This window comes from Lucilia cuprina, chromosome 4 (assembly GCF_022045245.1).
Source record: "Lucilia cuprina isolate Lc7/37 chromosome 4, ASM2204524v1, whole genome shotgun sequence".
NCBI lineage: Eukaryota > Metazoa > Arthropoda > Insecta > Diptera > Calliphoridae > Lucilia > Lucilia cuprina.
The window spans coordinates 68,670,850-68,691,095 of record NC_060952.1 but is presented as its reverse complement, the minus strand read 5'-3'; the positions used below and the strand labels follow the sequence as shown (position 1 = coordinate 68,691,095).

Here is a 20,246-nt window from a genome sequence, read left to right as displayed (position 1 = left end):
GGTTCCAAATAACACCTCATTAGCATATTTAGTGTTCTAAATCTAAAAATTTTTATCTAAATTGGATCATTGTGTTTGAATAAAAACAAATTTCCTGTGTTTACCCCTTTTGGTACTTTTTTTCTACCCATTAACGAAATAAAAATTCTATTCCAAAATGTTGCAGCATCGTTGTGGAAGCCTGTTTATAGTATTTATATGTATAAGTTAATAAAGCAAAATCAATGTTTTATGAAAAAGTACCAAACATTGGTACAATTTTCACTCCTTAAACATCCGAATAACAAAAAAGTACTAAATCTATATTTTTATTTTTTCGTCAAGTTATGAAGGAGTCAAAAATATTGTTTAAATGTTAACTGGTTTAAAAAATACATGGGGTGCAAAAAGTACCAAAATACCAGGCACCTGTCCGCTTATTTTTTAAATAAATGATGAATCAATCAGTCAGTAACGTTTATATAATATATATATATATATATATATATATATATATAAAATATATATATTTATATATATATATATATTATATATATATATATATATATATATATATATATAATATATATTTATTATAATATATATATATATATATTATATATATATATATATTAATATATATATATATATATAAATATATATATATATATATCCTTCGTAACTAGATTTCGTAAAAATCTACTCAAAATCGAATAGTTTTTAGCGATGCAACTCTGTTTTTTCCGAAATAATACTAAAAAATACGACGCTACACAAGAAAAACGAGCAAAACAAGAGAAACAAAAAAATTTTTTGTCAACAAAATTTTATAAATTGAAAAACATGAATGAAAAGTTTCTTTAAAATAGAAGGTAATATTATATTTAAATATCTAATTTTTTGTTATAAATAAAATGTTAATAAATATCCAATTTTTCCTTCTTATTTTTCACATCAAGCTCAATTTTAAGAAATGTTCGAAAAAATGAAATCTTCCTGAATGTCAAAAATAATAAGTGTAAACGGTCTAGATTTTTGAAAAGATTCTAAATGAAATCTACTAGATTTCGTGTATGTGTAAGTGGAGTATAAAAGATCAAAATAATTAAAAAATACTTTTCTTAATAAAATTTCCTTCAAAAATGCACACAAAGTTCCAAAAAATTTATGAAAATTTGGATTCTGTTTCTAATAACTCAATTATGTTGGCGCAGAATAAAAAGTAGGTTTCCATTTTAAATACTAGAAGAGTTTGTAATTCTCTTGCCGTTTAAATAAATGGAATCGGAAAAACAAATTTAAGATATAAGTTTTTGAGTCCGACAATAATTAAAAATACGTTTTTGAGGATAAAATCCAATTTTTAGGTAAATTGAAAATTTTAAATATTGTATATTGATCTACTCAGCCATATCTACAAACTGCTCTTGGTCACATTCTGAGAGCTTTTTACTGTCAAACAATGTTATTAATATAATGATTATATACACATACACGATGCGGCTTAGACCCTTTTAGATGCTGATTTTATGCTCTGACCACTGCACCTGATATACTCCTGATATTGCTGGTAAACCGATAATTTTTACACAAAAGTACGATTTTCGTTGCTAACACGCGATAAAAGAGAGCACATTAAGAAAACCTCACTATCGATAAAAGATGTTTAATAAGTTTGTGGGTAGAACAAATGAAATGAGAAGCGGAACATTAGCAGTTCAAATCTTGGTCGAGTCAGTGTTTTTATCATAAAAATAGTTAAATTTTTTAGAAACGAAAATAATTGTGGGGCTTTAGCCTCAATTTCTAAATGTTTGGTTATTTTTATTGAAACGATATATTGAAAGTTTTATATAGTACTAGCTTATAACCCGCTACCTTGTAAGCGAGCCGTTTTATAGGCATTATAAAATTGTGGTAACCTCTCTATAGGGTCTCACTTAATCCGGGACATACATGCTTAATTTCATGTTTCTAATATTATAAAAAAATTTTTGAAGAAAAAGTTTCCTTTTATGGGTTCTAACTTTATCCGGGTCATAGAGTATTCTAGAAATCTTTTGCAGAACGAAAAAGTACCAAAAAGTCCCCTATTATGGGTTTTAACTTAATCCGGGCCATACATGTTTAATTTCATGTTTCTAGGTTTAAAATTATAGAAATATCAAAAAGTACCTTTTGAAGAACGAAAAAATTACCAAAAAGTCCCCTATTATGGGTTCTAACTTAATCCGAGCCATACACGTTTAATTTCATGTTTCAAGATTTAGTATTATAGAAATTTCAAAAAAAACCTTTTGAAGAACGATTAAGTACCAAAAATTCCCCTTTTATGGGTTCTCACGTAATCCGGGCTCTAAATACTTAATTTCATGCTTCTAGGTTCAATATTATAGAAATTTCAAAACGTACTTTTTGAAGAACGAAAAGTACCAAAATGTTATCTATTTGAGGTTCTCACTTAATCCGGGCCATACATGTTTAATTTCATGTTTCTATGTTTAATATTATAGAAATTTAAAAAAGTACCCTTTGAATAACAGAAAAGTACCAAAAAGTCCCCTTTTATGGGTTCTCACTTAATCCGGGCCATACACGTTTAATTTGATGATTCTAGGTTTAATATATCAAAAAGAACCTTTTTAAGAACAGTAAAGTACCAAAAAGTTCCCTCTTATGGGTTATCACTTAATCCGGGCCATTCATGCTTAATTTCATGTTTCTAGGTTTAGTATTATAGAAATTTCAAAAAATACCTTTTGAAGAACGATAAAGTAACAAAAAGTCCCCTTTTATGGGTTCTCACCTAATCCAGGCTCTACATACTTAATTTCATGCTTCTAGGTTCAATATTATAGAAATTTCAAAAAGTACCTTTTGAAGAACGAAAAGTACATTATGAACAACGAAAAGAACCAAAATGTTCTCTATTTGAGGTTCTCACTTAATCCGGGCCATTCATGTTTCTATGTTTAATATTATAGAAATTTAAAAAAGTACCTTTTGAAGAACGATAAAGTATTAAAATCACCCCTTTTATGGGATCTCACTTAATACGGGCCATAAATGCTTAATTTCATGTTTCTAGGTTCAATATTATAGAAATTTCAAAACGTACCTTTTGAAGAACCAAAAAGTACCAAAAATACTTTTTTGATCGGATCTCACTTAATCCGGTCCATACATGCTTAATTTCATGTTTCTAGGTTAAATATTGTTGATAGTAAAAAAGTACCTTTTGAAGAACGAAAAGTACCAAAATATTCTCTATTTGAGGTTCTCACGTAATCCCGGCAATATATGTTTAATTTCACATTCCTAGGTTCAATATTATGCAAAAAATCAAAAAGTAAACTTTTCATGCTTATAGGTTCAATATTATACAAATTTCAAAAAGTACTTTTTTTCTAGTTTCTAGGTTCAATATTATAGAAAATGCAAAAAGTACCAAAAGATTTAAAAGGATAAAAAAGATTAAAAAAGATTTAAAAAATTAAAAAAGGTTTAAAAGATACATGGGGAGAAAAAAGTACCAAAATGCAGTTTTTACCCGTTTTTCCCTAAAGGGGCCGAATTTGAAAAAAAGTAACAGACACTTGTCCTCTTATTTTTTAAGTGAACGACGAGAAGCTTTTTACTGATTTTGTATCTTGTCTAGTTTAGGATATATGAAGTTACCGAATTTACCCGTTTATAATATAATATATATATATATATATATATATATATATATATATTATATATATATATATATACTAATATAATATATATATATATTATAAGCATGAAAAGTTTACTTTTTGATTTTTTGCATAATATTGAACCTAGGAATGTGAAATTAAACATATATTGCCGGGATTACGTGAGAACCTCAAATAGAGAATATTTTGGTACTTTTCGTTCTTCAAAAGGTACTTTTTTACTATCAACAATATTTAACCTAGAAACATGAAATTAAGCATGTATGGACCGGATTAAGTGAGATCCGATCAAAGGAGTATTTTTGGTACTTTTTGGTTCTTCAAAAGGTACGTTTTGAAATTTCTATAATATTGAACCTAGAAACATGAAATTAAGCATTTATGGCCCGTATTAAGTGAGATCCCATAAAAGGGGTGATTTTGATACTTTATCGTTCTTCAAAAGGTACTTTTTTTAAATTTCTATAATATTAAACATAGAAACATGAATGGCCCGGATTAGGTGAGAACCCATAAAAGGGGACTTTTTGTTACTTTATCGTTCTTCAAAAGGTATTTTTTGAAATTTCTATAATACTAAACCTAGAAACATGAAATTAAGCATGAATGGCCCGGATTAAGTGATAACCCATAAGAGGGAACTTTTTGGTACTTTACTGTTCTTAAAAAGGTTCTTTTTGATATATTAAACCTAGAATCATCAAATTAAACGTGTATGGCCCGGATTAAGTGAGAACCCATAAAAGGGGACTTTTTGGTACTTTTCTGTTATTCAAAGGGTACTTTTTTAAATTTCTATAATATTAAACATAGAAACATGAAATTAAACATGTATGGCCCGGATTAAGTGAGAACCTCAAATAGATAACATTTTGGTACTTTTCGTTCTTCAAAAAGTACGTTTTGAAATTTCTATAATATTGAACCTAGAAGCATGAAATTAAGTATTTAGAGCCCGGATTACGTGAGAACCCATAAAAGGGGAATTTTTGGTACTTAATCGTTCTTCAAAAGGTTTTTTTGAAATTTCTATAATACTAAATCTTGAAACATGAAATTAAACGTGTATGGCTCGGATTAAGTTAGAACCCATAATAGGGGACTTTTTGGTACTTTTTCGTTCTTCAAAAGGTACTTTTTGATATTTCTATAATTTTAAACCTAGAAACATGAAATTAAACATGTATGGCCCGGATTAAGTTAAAACCCATAATAGGGGACTTTTTGGTACTTTTTCGTTCTGCAAAAGATTTCTAGAATACTCTATGACCCGGATAAAGTTAGAACCCATAAAAGGAAACTTTTTCTTCAAAAATTTTTTATAATATTAGAAACATGAAATTAAGCATGTATGTCCCGATTAAGTGAGACCCTATAGAGAGGTTACCACAATTTTATAATGCCTATAAAAAACGGCTCGCTTACAAGGTAGCGGGTTTAAGCTAGTACTATATAAAACTTTCAATATATCGTTTCAATAAAAATAACCAAACATTTAGAAATTGAGGCTAAAGCCCCACAATTATTTTCGTTTCTAAAAAATTTAACTATTTTTATGATAAAAACACTGACTCGACCAAGATTTGAACTGCTAATGTTCCGCTTCTCATTTCATTTGTTCTACCCACAAACTTATTAAAATCTTTATCGATAGTGAGGTTTTTTAATGTGCTCTCTTTTAGTGTTTTCTTAAATCTTAACTTACGCGTGTTAGCAACGAAAATCGTACTTTTGTGTAAAAATTATCGGTTTACCAGCAATATCAGGAGTATATCAGGTGCAGTGATTTACTGATTTTGTATCTTGTCTAGTTTAGGATATATGAAGTTACCGAATTTACCCGTTTATATATATAATATTTATATATATAATATATATATATTATATATATATATAATATATATATATATAATTATATATATTATATATATATATATTATTTTATATATATATATTATATATATTATATATATATATATATATATAATATTAATATATATATAGGTACTTTGTAATTTTCTTTCAAAAATGTTAATTTTTAAAACCTACACCAGGTTTAATACTCTATATGAAAATATAATGGGTGCAGGCTATACTTCCTTGTTTTTAAATATATTTTTCAATTTTTCAATGCATATCCTGATAATGACTTATTTGATAATTAAGTTACATGCAGAAAATTATTTGCATTTCGTCAAATCTATTTTAAATTTTAGTTTTGCATCGTGATTAAATTGTTTTCTCATAATTTTTTGTTTATATACGAACCATACTATTTATTAATTGATTAGAATACCATGTCTAGTCATGGAGGTGTTTGACAAATTTCAAAAAAAAAAAAAGTTCAATTAACAATCGTTCGTAAAAAAAGAAACATTGTAGTTTATTATTTTTTAATCAAATTAGGTTGTTTTTATGTTAAACATTTAATGTTATTTTTATTACGGATAAATAATTAAAAAGGATTATATAACTAAATATCAAAAAAAAGACATACATAGTTGCATGTAAAAATCACCGTAGATGTGTTCACGATTTTTTGGAAGATTTTCAAAAGGGAATTGGAAATAAGAGACGTCTGAAGAGTCTTCATGTAAATTGCGCCTTAAAAGTGAGTTCATAATTATTTTTAAACTAGCTAAAATCCGGTGTGCTTCTCTACCCCAATCAAAAATAAATACATAATCAAAAAAAGTTAGTTACTAATTTCTGACAATATATTTCATTTAAATTTCAAAATAATAAATTAATGATTTATTTATTTCTTACTTGCTAAAATAATATATTAATTAATATATACTTTTACTCATAAAAAATAATTCTTATTCTAATGCCTTGGGATATACAATATTTTTTGTTTTACCCTCTAGTATAAATAAAAAAAACACTTAACGATTTTGAAAATTCTAATCTTACCTTAGAGATGCCAAGCAAATTATTGCAAGTTCGCCAATTTTAGCTCTATTATTTTCTTAGATATACGATTTTTTCTATTTAATTCATGTGGGGCCTTCAAGTTCCCCATATGAAAGTCCGCCCTTTTTCCTCCAAAATGTTCAGATGAATATTATTTATATGGGAGATGTCAAGTCACCATTAAAAGTTCGCTAGTTATACTCTAAATTTTCAGAAGAATGTCAAAATTCTTCAAGTAAAATTAAAAGATTCTAGCTATAATAGATTCTCAGATATACTATGGGGGCTCCGAGTACCCATAGTTGTCTGCCAATTTAATAACGAAAATGTTAACATGGATGTTAAAATTATTCGTGCAAAATTTTAAGATTCTAACTGTAATAGTTTCCAAGATAAACGAATTTTTGTATTTAATTTATATGGGAGGTACCACGCCCCCTAACGCTAGTACGCACACTTTTTATCCTAAATAATCATAGTGACATTATTGTCTCAAATGTATGTTTTATATTTTCTTAATATGGGCGTTGCTCCTCGCCCACTTTAAATTCCCAAAAATTAGCGTATTACCTATTCCAGACATACAGAAATACGCTGTGAAAATTTCAAGAAAATCGGTTCAGCCGTATACCTGTATCTCCAACAAAACCCGCTATTACATAATGGTCGGACGTCATTTGGGCAGTGTTTTTTGGATAGTATATTGGATATATAAACATATATGGCACAATGATTTATATGTACACAAAACGTATTCCACTCGAATTTTATTACAATAGCTTTATTTATCCTTTTCTTAGTTTTAACGTGAGCGTGTTTGAGGCAGACTGCTGATTTTCAATACCAACCTGCTTAGGATAATAATAAATATTTTGGGTGAATTTGGTTGAAATCCTTTTCTTAGTTTTAACGTGAGCGTGTTTGAGACAGTCAGACGGACATACCTAAATCGTTTTAGAATTTCATAAGGGCCCGGTATATATATATATACTTTGTTGGGTCTTAGATGAAAATTTCTTGGTGTTACACACGTAAAGACAACCTTATATATACCCACTATCACCACTGATAGTGGTGGGGGGTATAAAAATAATATTAATTAAATACAATGATTATTGTTAAAAAATTGTGGAAAATGTAGAGAATCAATTTAATTACTACAAAATAGTTTTGTAGAACATCTTTATTTCCATTTTTACAAATTATTTTAAACATACATCACACTTTATCATTTGTTAAATTTAATAACTTTTTGTAATAGCCTATTAAGTGTTAAAATTGTATATTTTAAGGCGAAATGGAAATGAAGGATTTATCGGTAAAATTTCAGAATTTATATAACCTGTTTATTGTGGAGGGTATTTAACGCTCTAACTTCATTAAAACATTAAATTATTCATTAAAACATTAAATTGAACATAGAACCGATTTGGATTCAATTTTAAATCGGACATAAAACCTATTACATTGGGTGTCATGGTTTTTATCGAAAACCAAACCAAAAAAAAAAAAAAAGAAAAAACTCAAAATATTTATTATATATTTTTTTTTTACAATTCCGCTTATTTATTTTTTGAATGTAGAATAAATTGATTAATCATCTCGATTTAAACATAGTACTTCAAAGTAAAGGGGATTTTTTAACATTACAATACTTTGTATTACTATCGGAGTTTCGTTGTCTTTAATACAAAATAAAATTTGTTGTCAAAATGTATTAAAAAAAGGTTCATGCATGTATTATTAAATTTATTTTTTGGTTTATTTTTTATTTCAAATTGATTATGAAGAAAATTATGGTTAAATATAAAAGAAAACCAATTTACAAATTCAAATCCAAAAGAAAACTACAAATAAATTGTGTATTATGGTAAAGAAAAATATTTTAATTTTTTTTAATAGTTTAATATATTTCAAACTACAAAATGTTTTAGTTTTTCAGACTACATTTTCAAATAATATTTTGTATTAATACAAAATCACATAATGTAAAGTACCTTTAATGCAGACAATAAGTAGTAGTCCCTGAAAAGTAAAAAGTTATGGATGAAAAAACTGCTATCCAATAGGACTTAACTGTTTCCAAATAGGAGTCCTATTATATCACTAAGACACCGGTTTCAAAAATTGGGTCCTCACTTTTTAGAAGGAATACCTCTTAAACAAGCGTTGTAATATACTAAATACGAATTTTTACAGCAAAATGGCAAGTAGGGCCCTGGTAGTGAACTGAGGATCATTCCAAAAAAAAATAGTTTTTATTTTTACCACGAAATTGTACTTTGAAAAATTTGTTATATTTAAAGCAGTCATGATACAATTTGTTATATTTAAATAAATTCGGTCTTAATGAAAATTAGGTAACATTTGGTCCCATACATCAAAGAATTTAGAAATTATAATTAACGCTATAGCGCAGGCGGAATTTTTTAACCCAGAAATCAAAGTCTGCTTTGCTTTTATTTTTATTGAAGATAATATTGAAAATAATTTCAATACTTTATTATTTTATTAGCTTTTTCTAGAGCTTTCTCCTACAAAAATTATTTTAAAAGACAAATTAACTACCGGTTGAACGATAATCGAATATTGAGATTGTGGCCCTGAAAGTATCAAAAGTCTCGGAAGTATCATGTTGCTTTTGAACATCAAATAGTATCTAAATAAAGTTCCATCGCACCAATTTTGCCATCCCTGACATATATACTCCAAATTCAAAATATTTAATTTTTTTTACAATACCGCTTATTTATTTTTTGAATATATAATAAATTGATTAATCATCTCGATTTAAACTTAATTAATTAAACTATGTAACTAAAATTTGAATTAACATATTTTAGAGGGATTTCCGTCGCGAATATATTCTTCAAAATTTTTATCATCTTTCACAGCGGGATCAAAGTCATTAATTATTTGTGGCAGCATTGGATTATCCAACATGGAGGAATGGCTGCCTTCAATCACCTTCATTACGACTTTTCCGCTAGTAATTCTAGTAAGGCAATAATCTTCTTCAATGTCCTGAAGCGCAACTTCAGCTGGACGAATTAAGGTTATTGGAGTTTTCAGCTCCTCAATATTGTCCAGATCGTATTGAGCGGCCATTTTTATACGCCTGAACATTGCATTAACCATGGTAGCAGAGTACTCTTTGCTGTAAAGGTCCTGTTTACCAACATATTCCATAAACTTCTCTAACTTGCCCTCTAATGTAGGAATTTTATGGAATACCAATCCTGTTGTCTCTTTCGTTTCCTCTGGGAAGATAAGGCTTGAAATAAGGGAGAGTAATAAATCGTATAATTCATTATCTGTGAAGTTTTCACCCAATTGAAGTCGTGTAAGTTTAGTTAGGAAGTGAGGAGCACCATCAATAAGCAAAAGTTGTCCCCGATAACCGGCCTTTTCAAGAAGGGCAACTAATTGTAAGGCAACATATGTACCAAACGAGTATCCGATAATGTAAAATGGTTGGGAGGCAGTTAAAACAGATTTAACATGTTCAAAGGCTGCTTCTGCAATGGCTTTTACAGTTGTCAGCTCTGCAAAGCTATGTAGTTGTAAAACATTAGCCCTACTTATTATCTGACTTCCGATCTTGTACCATGCTTGACCAGCAGTACCTTCTAACCCTGGTATGAAAATTGTTGGAGGCATATTAATTTTAGATGAATCTGCAGCTGTGTTTAATTGCACCAAGATCTCATCACAACAAGCTTCATCACCAAGATTACGCAACAACAGCTCCATTGCCTGTTCTTTTCCTTCAGATGCAAAAATCATTTTAACTACTTCCGTATTCTCACGTTCACGTGCATCAGCAAATTCTTGCAGTTTCTGGAATGTTAAAGAGCGTAAATCTTGTGGTGTTAGTACAAGTTCAAAATCTCGCTCCAATGTCTGTTTAATTTCTACTGCCATCAGGGAGTCCATTCCCATTTCCGATAAGGTAGTTCCTAATGAAACTGACTTTAGATCTCGAATTCCCATAATATTCATTACCGTCTCAACAATGCTCTCGTTACCCGAACGACCTACCCGTTTTTCGGCTACGACCATACTTGCTACAATGGCATCTGGGACAGACAAGAGTTTGTCTAATTCTTGCAAACACGATGAAATACGTTGCTGTAAAGTACCACCGATTTCCATATCAATTTTGTCTTCGGCCATATCAGCGACAAGACCAACTTCTCCCACAGCACCCCATTGTACAGCTTTAGCTGGATAACCATTTGCAACACGATCTTCCACAATTCTTTCCATTATAGAGTTGGCCATACCATAATTGGTTTGACCAGCATTTCCGCGACCACATGACACACTAGAGAAAACAACGAAATGCTTCAGTTTGGGACATTTCTCACGTGATAATTTATCCAAATATTTCGTAGCAATGGCTTTCGGAGCAAAGCTTTCCATAAATGATTCTTTTGTCAAATTTGTGAAAATTCCATCATGCAATACTACAGCCAAATTGAAAATTCCCCCAACTGGAGCCATTTCTTCTGCTTCTTGCAGTAATTTTTTGCAGCCTTCATATGATGTAATATCACTCGTACTAACCTTAATTGAACATCCATATGTCTTCCACAATCTAAAAAAATTGTGTTTAAATACAGAATTTTTATATGATAACAGTCACTTACGCAATACGATATGATTGATAGTCTTTTGTGATTCCTCTACTTGAGCTTAATACAATATTTTTAGCTCCACGTATGACCATCCAATCGGCTAACTCTAAACCAAAACCTCCTAAACCTCCGGGAATTACATAGCTCAAGTTTTCATTGAAATAGACTTGTTTCAATGCCGTAAGTGGTATTGTCTTTTCAGATTCAATATCTTCTCGAACTTGAATAATAACTTTTCCTATGTGCTTGCCTCCTACTAAGAAACGGAAAGCTTGTTCTATCTGGGGAGCTTGGAATACATTTGCAGGTAAAGGCTGGATGATGCCCTTTGCTATGTCGACTTCGATGATGTGTTTTAAGTGCTACGGGTATTAAATAACCCAAGAATAAAATAAGATGCTGAATTATTTTGATTTAATTCCAAAGTTATGATACCTACATCGATTTCTTCATCAGACGCATTTACCAAACGATCAGCCAAAACGGCATGGAAAGTCAATTCCTTAAGGAAACAACTCATACCAAGCTTACTATCATTGGCCATGTCAAATTTACCTATCTCGAGGAAATGACCACACATGCCCAAACAACGTACAGATGCAAACAACTTATCTTCAGCAAGTGAATTTAACACAAAATCTACTCCCTTGCCATTCGTTTCACGAGAAATCATATATTCAAATGAAGTGTCTCGTGAATTTCCAATGTGAGACTCTGAGAATAGATAAAAAGAATTCTAGTGTTTTGAATTTTCTAATTCAAGCATTACTTGTACCTTTCAACTGTGGGAATGTTTCAAGAAGGAATTTTTTCTTCTGCGGCGTACTACAAGTAGTGAAGACTTCCATATTGTAGGCCAATGCTGTACGTATAGCTGCCAAACCAACCCCACCAGTGCCAGCATGAATGAGAATGCTTTTTCCTTTACGTATATCGGAACACACAAAAAAGGCGTAGTAAACGGTGATATAAACTGCAGGCACGGTAGCTGCCTCTTTCAGTGACCAATGATCAGGTACTGTGAATAATAATCTGGAAGGCTTTTCTATATACGAAGCAATGCCACTCCTTTCAACCATGCTCATAATACGACGCCCAGTCTTTATTTCAATACCTGAAAACTCTATGCCCAATAAACATGATTGATGAATTCTGCTGGAACTGTACAACTCAACACCTAAGCGACCAGTGACCAGCATTACATCTCGGAAATTTACTGATGAGTAAACAACCTTAATGGGACATTCTTTGGCATCGAATGGTCCTTCAAACCAGCGGAAAGACGACAAGTCTCCACGCTGCATAACATTTCCATACACATGATCCCCGCGTGCAATGCATTTTTCGTCGGTTTTAAGTTGCAAATGACGGTATGTACCCCATTTTCCCTAAAAAAAGTTTAATATATGAATTTAAAGGTAAAAGTACTTATACGAAACATACATTTTTGTAAACATTGATTGCCAGCCTTAACGCATACTGATTTCCATAGAATGGATCACTAAGGCTGAAGGGGGGTGCATTTTGATCATCAATAAAGAAGCCTATAACTAAGTTGCCATCAGGTTCTTTTCTTAGACAGTTAACTAAACCAATGAGGCCGTTTAGTTTTTCATTAAAAGCATAAAGAACAACAGGTGTTTTATTGGTAATGGCATGCTGAACTTTTGACAACCATTCGAAATCTTGGTCGGATTCGCTAACCTCTATTACCAATGGTTCGAGATTAAAGTTTTTCTTTGTTTTTTGCAACAACAAAATAACTTCTTCATTGTTTTCAAGCGGCATAACTGCCAACATTTTGAAATTTTCTGGAATAACCAAGTTTTCTATGTTTGAGGTAGTGCGCTCACGAACAACCAAATATCCGTTATCCAACAATGATTTATTGGTTGCCTTGATTGTTTCCTCGTTCATTTGTCCACCTAAGCCGCCGACAATAATAAAGTTACAGTTCGATTGTGTAGAAAGTTTGCCATTTTCAACATGTATTGCTGCCGGTATGTCAGTGATCGCCTGACTTGAAAGGAACATATAATCTCCTGTTATTACGGGCAAATCTTCCACTGAATCCAAGAAGTTTGATATAATAGGCAGTCGTCCATCTGTGTCGACCTCGACAATTTTCATTTTTAATGATGGTACATTCTCCAAAGCCAACTGAACACAAATACGTGCCGCATCGGCTTCACTCACTACAGGTGAGGGGAAATGGGGTAAAAAGTTGTACTTTTCTAAAACTGGAACTCCTGGAGGCTTACGACGTTGAACTGGACTAGCATGAAGACCTATTAATTCAATTCCACCAGCAACAATTCTATTTGCATCATGATCAACATATACGTCAAATACTCGATTCTCGGGATCCATGGTAGTCATTATGTTAAAGTGATGAAGACCATAAATACGTAATTTACGAATTTGTGTAGGTAGTAAAAGGCTCCTGGCATCAGTTCCTAATATATGTATTTGTAACATGGCATCCATAAATGTAACCCAATTATATTTCCATTCCACTTTGCCATAGAGTCCATCACCTCGCGCCTCCTGCACAGCTTGGAAAGTTCCATTGTAGTGATAACCACGCAGCTTTAACTCCTTATAAAAGTCTTTCTTTGAGACCATTGGAAAGTCTGAATTTTCCTTAAAATTGGGCGCTTTAGGAATTGTTGGATTTTCTATTTCTGAAATTCTTCCTGTTACTATCAAAGCTCCTGATTCAGTAATCTGTAGCAGAGTAAAAAGAACAAAATATATAGTCAAGCATTGTATATTATGTTATCGTTTATCCATACCTCAAAGTTACCAGTACCATAGTGTATCATAACTGTTAAGTCCACGCTAGTCTTTGCATTTATGTTTGTTGCTCTCAAAAACTTGACATCTTCAAATTCAACTGGCACATCCATAAAACTGGGACCATGATACATAAGAGAAAATGTTTCCCATACATACTGAAGGTAGCAAGTAGCGGGCACTAATACTTTTCCATCAATAACATGACCAGTCATGTATTCCTCATCATCACTACCCAAATTAACTGTAAAAACTCGTTCTCCACTTGATTTTGTCTTCATGTTTTCGTATTTTGTTATAAACCAGTCTTCCTTATGGTCCCATCGTATTAAAGAGCTAATACCGGGTGTTCCGCGAGAAACCGGAAATTCTACTTTTGGATAAAGATTTTGAACGGGGAAATTAATTCCACTTGTAAAAAGTCTGCAAAAATTAATTAAAAAAATTTCAATATTTTTTGCTGATTATGTTTGTTATTAAAGTAATCTTACTTTCCGAGTGCTGTTAAGAAGAAGAGTCCATTATTTTTATTTGCGCGTTGAGTTAGAGGAATATGAATGCCACCAGGCATTGAACGTTTCAAAATGGCTTGTAATAGACCATGAGGAGCGATTTCAATAGTTAAAGAATTTTTGGGCAATAGGGCGAATGTTTCTTCAAACAGAACGCTGCTTAATAAGTTGTTTGTATGATACTCCGCGGAGCATAAATTACGCCCAGGTTGATCCCATTCACTTTTAGGAACACTGGAGCTCAGCCATTTCGTTGATCTTTGTTTTGGGTTAGGAATAGTTTTTTGCAAATATTTCAACAGTTGTGGTCCCATATGTGCTATATAACGGGAATGGTAAGCAATATTGGAGCATGGAACCTCCTTGGCAAATATATCCTTCGACTTTAGCTCAGACACAAAGTTGGCTACATCGTCAGCAGGTCCCGAAATTGTACATGAATCGGCGCCATTATGACAGGCTACTTCAATTGTACTTGGAAGCATATTTACAATTTTTTTGAATCCAATACCAACAGCAGCCATAGAACCTTTAATTTTTTCTATTTCTAAACTGACTTTTCCACGATAGTAAGAAGCCAGAATCATTTGTTCAGGAGTAAAGCCACCGTCAGCATAACCGCAGCCAAGTTCGCCCACCGAATGTCCAATAATATAGTCTGGTTCCAAGTTAAGTGTTCGCAAAACGTCCACCAAACCGATTTGAATGGCAGCAATACCAACAAATGAATGCAAAATATTATCAAAAACTGTGGGATCATCCGATGTCAATATGTGAATAAGATTGAGGCCCTTTGGTAAAAGAGCTGCATGACAGCGTTCGATTGATTGTCGAAATTGAGGAATAATCATTAGAGATGTACCCATTTGTGACCACTGAGATCCCATACCACTAAAAACCCAAACAATAGGCCTTTTTATGCCAGTATAATGCTGGACATCTTTAACCAAAATCGTGGCCGGTTCTTCTTGACCGTTTTTACTACAAATACCAAAACCACGAAAAACCAAGCCAGAAACTTCATCATTTTGTATGTTTTGCAAAAGAGCAATAAATTCTGCATCCAAAGGACGTTTTTCAATAGCATCCAAAATTGTGTTTACAGATTGCTCGTTTCTACCAGCCCAGGTTACTAAACGGGGTATATCATCTTCCGGTACACCATTATTAATCTTGGTTTTTTCAAAGGCCTTCAATAAGGCATGAGCATTGGCACCACCAAAACCAAATGAATTTATACCAATATATGGTTTTTCCAAGTCCATAACATCCTTCACCACAACTAGCCTTCCTTCTGCTAATGCAGAAATTTCTGGTTTGATTTCTACAAAATTAATGTTAGGAGGAATCTTTCCATTTTCGAAAGCAAAACATGCCTTTATTAATGAATTAACACCCGAAGCAGCTTCAGAATGACCAACATTCGACTTAACAGAGCCTACTAATAACGGTGAGGTTCGTTGACTACATAACACGTTGTCAATGGCACGGCATTCTTCTGGATCTCCAACTACAGTTCCTGTACTATGTGCTTCCAAATATCCCAAGTCGTCGGGACTTACGTTGACTTCATTGTAAAATTCACTTAACAACTGTTCTTGTAACTTTCCAGATGGATAAGTAATGCCCTCGGGTTTAAAACCATCGCAATTTGTCTTAGAGTATACTACAGTTGCATATACACGCTTGGCATTACGCTTGCGCTGAAGGAACATACAGTTAATGGCTTCCGAACGCGTGTAACCACTAGCATCTTTATCAAAAGGGCGACAAAAACCATCAGCAGCTAAAACACCAAGTCTGTGCCAAAATAAAATTGTTTTGAAGCTCAAAGTATTAAAAATTAAAGAAATTGACCGACCTGGCAAACTGCAGTGTAACAAAAGGATGCAATAAAAGATTTGCTCCACCAATTATAGCAGCATCGATTTCTCCATTACGTAATGCGGTAAAAGCATTGTCCAGAGCATACATTGAACTTGAACAGGCAGTGTCCACAAGAAATGAAGGACCTTGCAGGCCAAGTGCATAAGAAATTCGATTAGCCAACATAGCACGACTGCAGCCAGTTATACCAAAACCACCTGACGATACCTTTTCGTAAAACCATGTTTTTTCTGATTCCGAAATACATGAACCAATGTAGACTCCAGTTTTAGTACCTCTCAAGGTTTTGGGATTGATACCAGCGTCAATGACTGCTTCATAAGCCGTCTCCATTAATATGCGTGTTTGAGGATCCATAGTATGGGCCTGTTTAAAGTGTACCCCAAAGAACGTGGCATCGAATTTCTCAAGTTCATAGATTTTTCCAGATCTCTTTGGAATTTCTGGATTAAAGTGACGCCAACGGCGTTCGTCATCGTCGACCATATCAATCTATTCAAAATTGAATATGTATGTATAATAATTTATATCAGTAATATATAATTTTATTATTATTAATCTGAGGGTAAGAATACTTGGATATTTGAACCGTATCGGTCTCGATGTATCTAGGAGATCGTTTTTCGGCCGCGCAAATTTACTTTCGAATTTTCATCTTCGCACGATACAAAAAGACAACTCTTTTTATAACATTTACCAAAAGAAATCAGATTTTATACCTCTAGTTATCGTTTAACCGGCAGTTATTCTTCCAGTTAAGATAATTTTAGTATGAGATATGTTAAAATTAACAAATAACTTAACATTGTGAAAGTGGGGATTAGTCTTAGAATATAATGTTCTGTTTTGAGAAACAATAAAAAAGGAGCTTGTATGGGGTAAGATCAAATGAGAAAGGGTATACATTATTGGATTTTGAATATACTTAATTATTTAATTATTGTTAAAATAAAAAAATTCCACAGCGTTTAACCTTTTTTCAAATTTATATATATATGTACATACATATATCACATATTAACGACAAATATTATTATATACATCGCTCATATATAACACTCAAAATTCGATTTTAGTTTCATTTTTTTTAGATTTTCAATATAAGTAATTTTAACGTTTATAAGAAAACAAAATTTCTTTTCTGAAAATAATATTATAACATAGTTTTCTAATTTCTTTTTGGTTTGCCACACACACACCTTATTGTAAAGATTATATTCATATTCAGCAGTATTATGACAATTGGGAAATTTTCCAGATATACCAGAAATTACAATATCATCTCCCTCTGTTTCCGGAAAGATTCTAGAGTATTTTTTATATTTTTTTTCACTTCCGGATGTTGAAGAGATATTCTCTGATGTTTCATTGATATTTGACATGATTCACTATTTAATTTTTTATATTTGCAGGTCTTTTTTAAATATATTATTTATTTTAATATATTTTTATTTAATATATTTTGAGTTTTAATTATGATTATTTGATTTTTAAACAGACGATTGTGAGTGGTACGCGTAATCCAAATAAAGCGAATTAAATCCTGTATTATCGAACGAATTGCCAATCGAATTGCAATTGATTTAATGCCGAAATTGGGTCTACTTTTATAATTTGAAATTTCCTCATTAAAAATTCCAACAAGTGTCGGCCTTTCAATTCATTTTAATTACAATTTAACAACGCCGACCAGTAAATAGAAATCATCCAATATGTTGTATAATTAAGAAGCTATTCTATAATTTATGTACAAAATACCAATGCATAGTGGTTTGGTGGGTTTCAATTTTGCAATTTCAGATTTATGATCGCAGCAAGTGGTATGGACTTTATCAAATTAAAATTTACTTTCTTTGGGTATTCAATTTGTCACTCGATTATCTGAATAATTCGCTCGATTAATTGAAAATTAAAAAATATATTCTTACAATTTTTTTTTGGGGAATTTACTTGTATTTTGCGGACAAAAATTAGTAAAGTTTTCTTACTTTTCTAGCAATACATAAAAAAATTTCTTAATTTTTTCATTTGTTTGTTATCAAAGAGAAATTTTGACGAAAAAGTGGAAAACATCTATGATTTATAAATGGTAAGCTTGGTTTTATTTTAATTTTACATGACATGAAACATCAGAAGTCCTCAAAGTTAAGCTATATGAAATATATATTTAAAGGCTACATAATATATTATTTCCTAAAGAAATTTTGCATTTTAAAAATAAGATTTAATAGAAACAATAGTTTAATTGTACCTTTTATTTAAAAATTTCGAAATCTACATTAAAACTGGACTGAACATCTAAGTTTTTTTATTTTTACAAATATTCCGTTTTTTCGAATCAACGTTTAAATATAATCGTTATGAGAAATTTAGCAATTTGTATACTTTTCTAATGAAGGTTAACTGGCCTCCAAAAAATATGTATACAATTTCTATGGATTACATAAACTTACATAACAATATATATGTACATATATTGAATCCGTGGAGATAGCAAAGTAGATTTAGGGTTAATTGTCTACCTGGCTATATATTTTTTTAAATAAAATTTCTGACACCGAGATCAACATTCTATTATAAATGCTATTGAGAAGTTTGAAAGAATTTTATTTTTTGTCATTACATGCGAATAAAACTTAACATGTTTAATGCAACTTAACATGAAGTTTTATGTTGTTATTGTTTTGTTATATGCAAAGTTAACGTAAGTCAGGGATAATTGTGGTGAAATGAAGTAAAATTAAAAATAAAACTAAAAGAATTGGGATTTTGTCTTAAAATCAATTACTTTTTCCACAATTTTGAAATAAATAATTAACGTTAAAAATTATAATTTAATACAGAAATTTTGTTATAAATAAAAAAATTCATTTAAACCATTAATCAAACATTTTTAAAAGAGTTCAAAATTTTTTGAACGTTTTAAACAACAACAATAATAGAAACAAATTTATTGTTTGTGTATAACATCAAAAATAAATATGTAGTTTTTAAATATGTAATGTTTTTATAGGTTAAACTGTGTATGTAAAATAATTAAAATCGAGGTTTTGTTATTCGAAATAGCATTTAAAATTTGTCTGTGTATGAACCACTGTGTGTTGATTTCTCTGTCTATAGGCTTAAGTTATATCGAATTTTTCTTTTAAATAATTTTGTAAAATAAAACTTTTGATTTGTTTTAATTAAAAGTACAATGGACTTTGCAATTATTCAATAAATTGACAAAGAATCAATTGTTCATACAAAATTTTAAATTGCTATAGCCCTTCTTATTTATATTTGTTATTTTCATGTTAAATGTTATATGTATTTTTTTGTCGTAAGCTTCTAATAAACGAATATCTTGTTTCTAACTAAATACCTGGTTTCTAATTAAGTCGATCTATATATAAAAAATATAACGTTACAGATTAAGTGTCTTACTGATTCATCATACCAAAGTCTAACGGAAGGACAATAAACAGGATATTATATGGGTACATCAGTATCTATACTCGCAGTGTAATGACAGATAAATATGCCAATTAAAATACATATGTACATAGTTTAGAAATTTATGTTTTTACTTAAATTTTAAATATGGAGTAACTATTTTAATACTTTAGATATATTTCAAATTTATCAAAAACATAAATCTGAGTTATTATCTAAATTAAGCATTTTTATAGTTATAAATTACTATCCAACTTTAAATTTTTATTTTCCAAAATTTAATGATATTTGCTAAATTTTTAAATATTTAAAGAAAATACCACTTTATAACAAAAAGTCAATTTTCCCGAAAACCGCAAAAATTTACAAAAAATGCGCAT

General features: G+C 30.7%; 1 protein-coding gene across 1 annotated transcript; it reads right to left on the bottom strand.

The window, feature by feature from the left end:
* Positions 1 to 9,148: 9,148 nt before the first annotated feature.
* Positions 9,149 to 17,998, bottom strand: LOC111690931 (fatty acid synthase). The gene is made up of 9 exons (XM_023453538.2): positions 17,631 to 17,998; positions 16,406 to 16,923; positions 14,524 to 16,344; positions 14,032 to 14,455; positions 12,680 to 13,963; positions 12,012 to 12,624; positions 11,676 to 11,950; positions 11,249 to 11,598; positions 9,149 to 11,196 (listed from the first exon to the last, which is right to left on the bottom strand). Exons 1-9 carry the CDS (start codon positions 17,811 to 17,813, stop codon positions 9,426 to 9,428), a joined length of 7,239 nt encoding a protein of 2,412 aa, XP_023309306.2. The 5' UTR covers positions 17,814 to 17,998; the 3' UTR covers positions 9,149 to 9,425.
* Positions 17,999 to 20,246: the final 2,248 nt, after the last annotated feature.

What these genes read in the sequence shown, in the direction of transcription:
- LOC111690931 (XM_023453538.2), bottom strand. Translation starts at nt 17,813, where the DNA reads ATGTCAAATATCAATGAAACATCAGAGAATATCTCTTCAACATCCGGA. An exon ending in CAATCAATGTTTACAAAAAT is followed by an intron (nt 12,625 to 12,679) that starts GTATGTTTCGTA and finishes AACTTTTTTTAG; the next exon opens with GGAAAATGGGGTACATACCG. An exon ending in TATCAATCATATCGTATTGC is followed by an intron (nt 11,197 to 11,248) that starts GTAAGTGACTGT and finishes CAATTTTTTTAG; the next exon opens with ATTGTGGAAGACATATGGAT.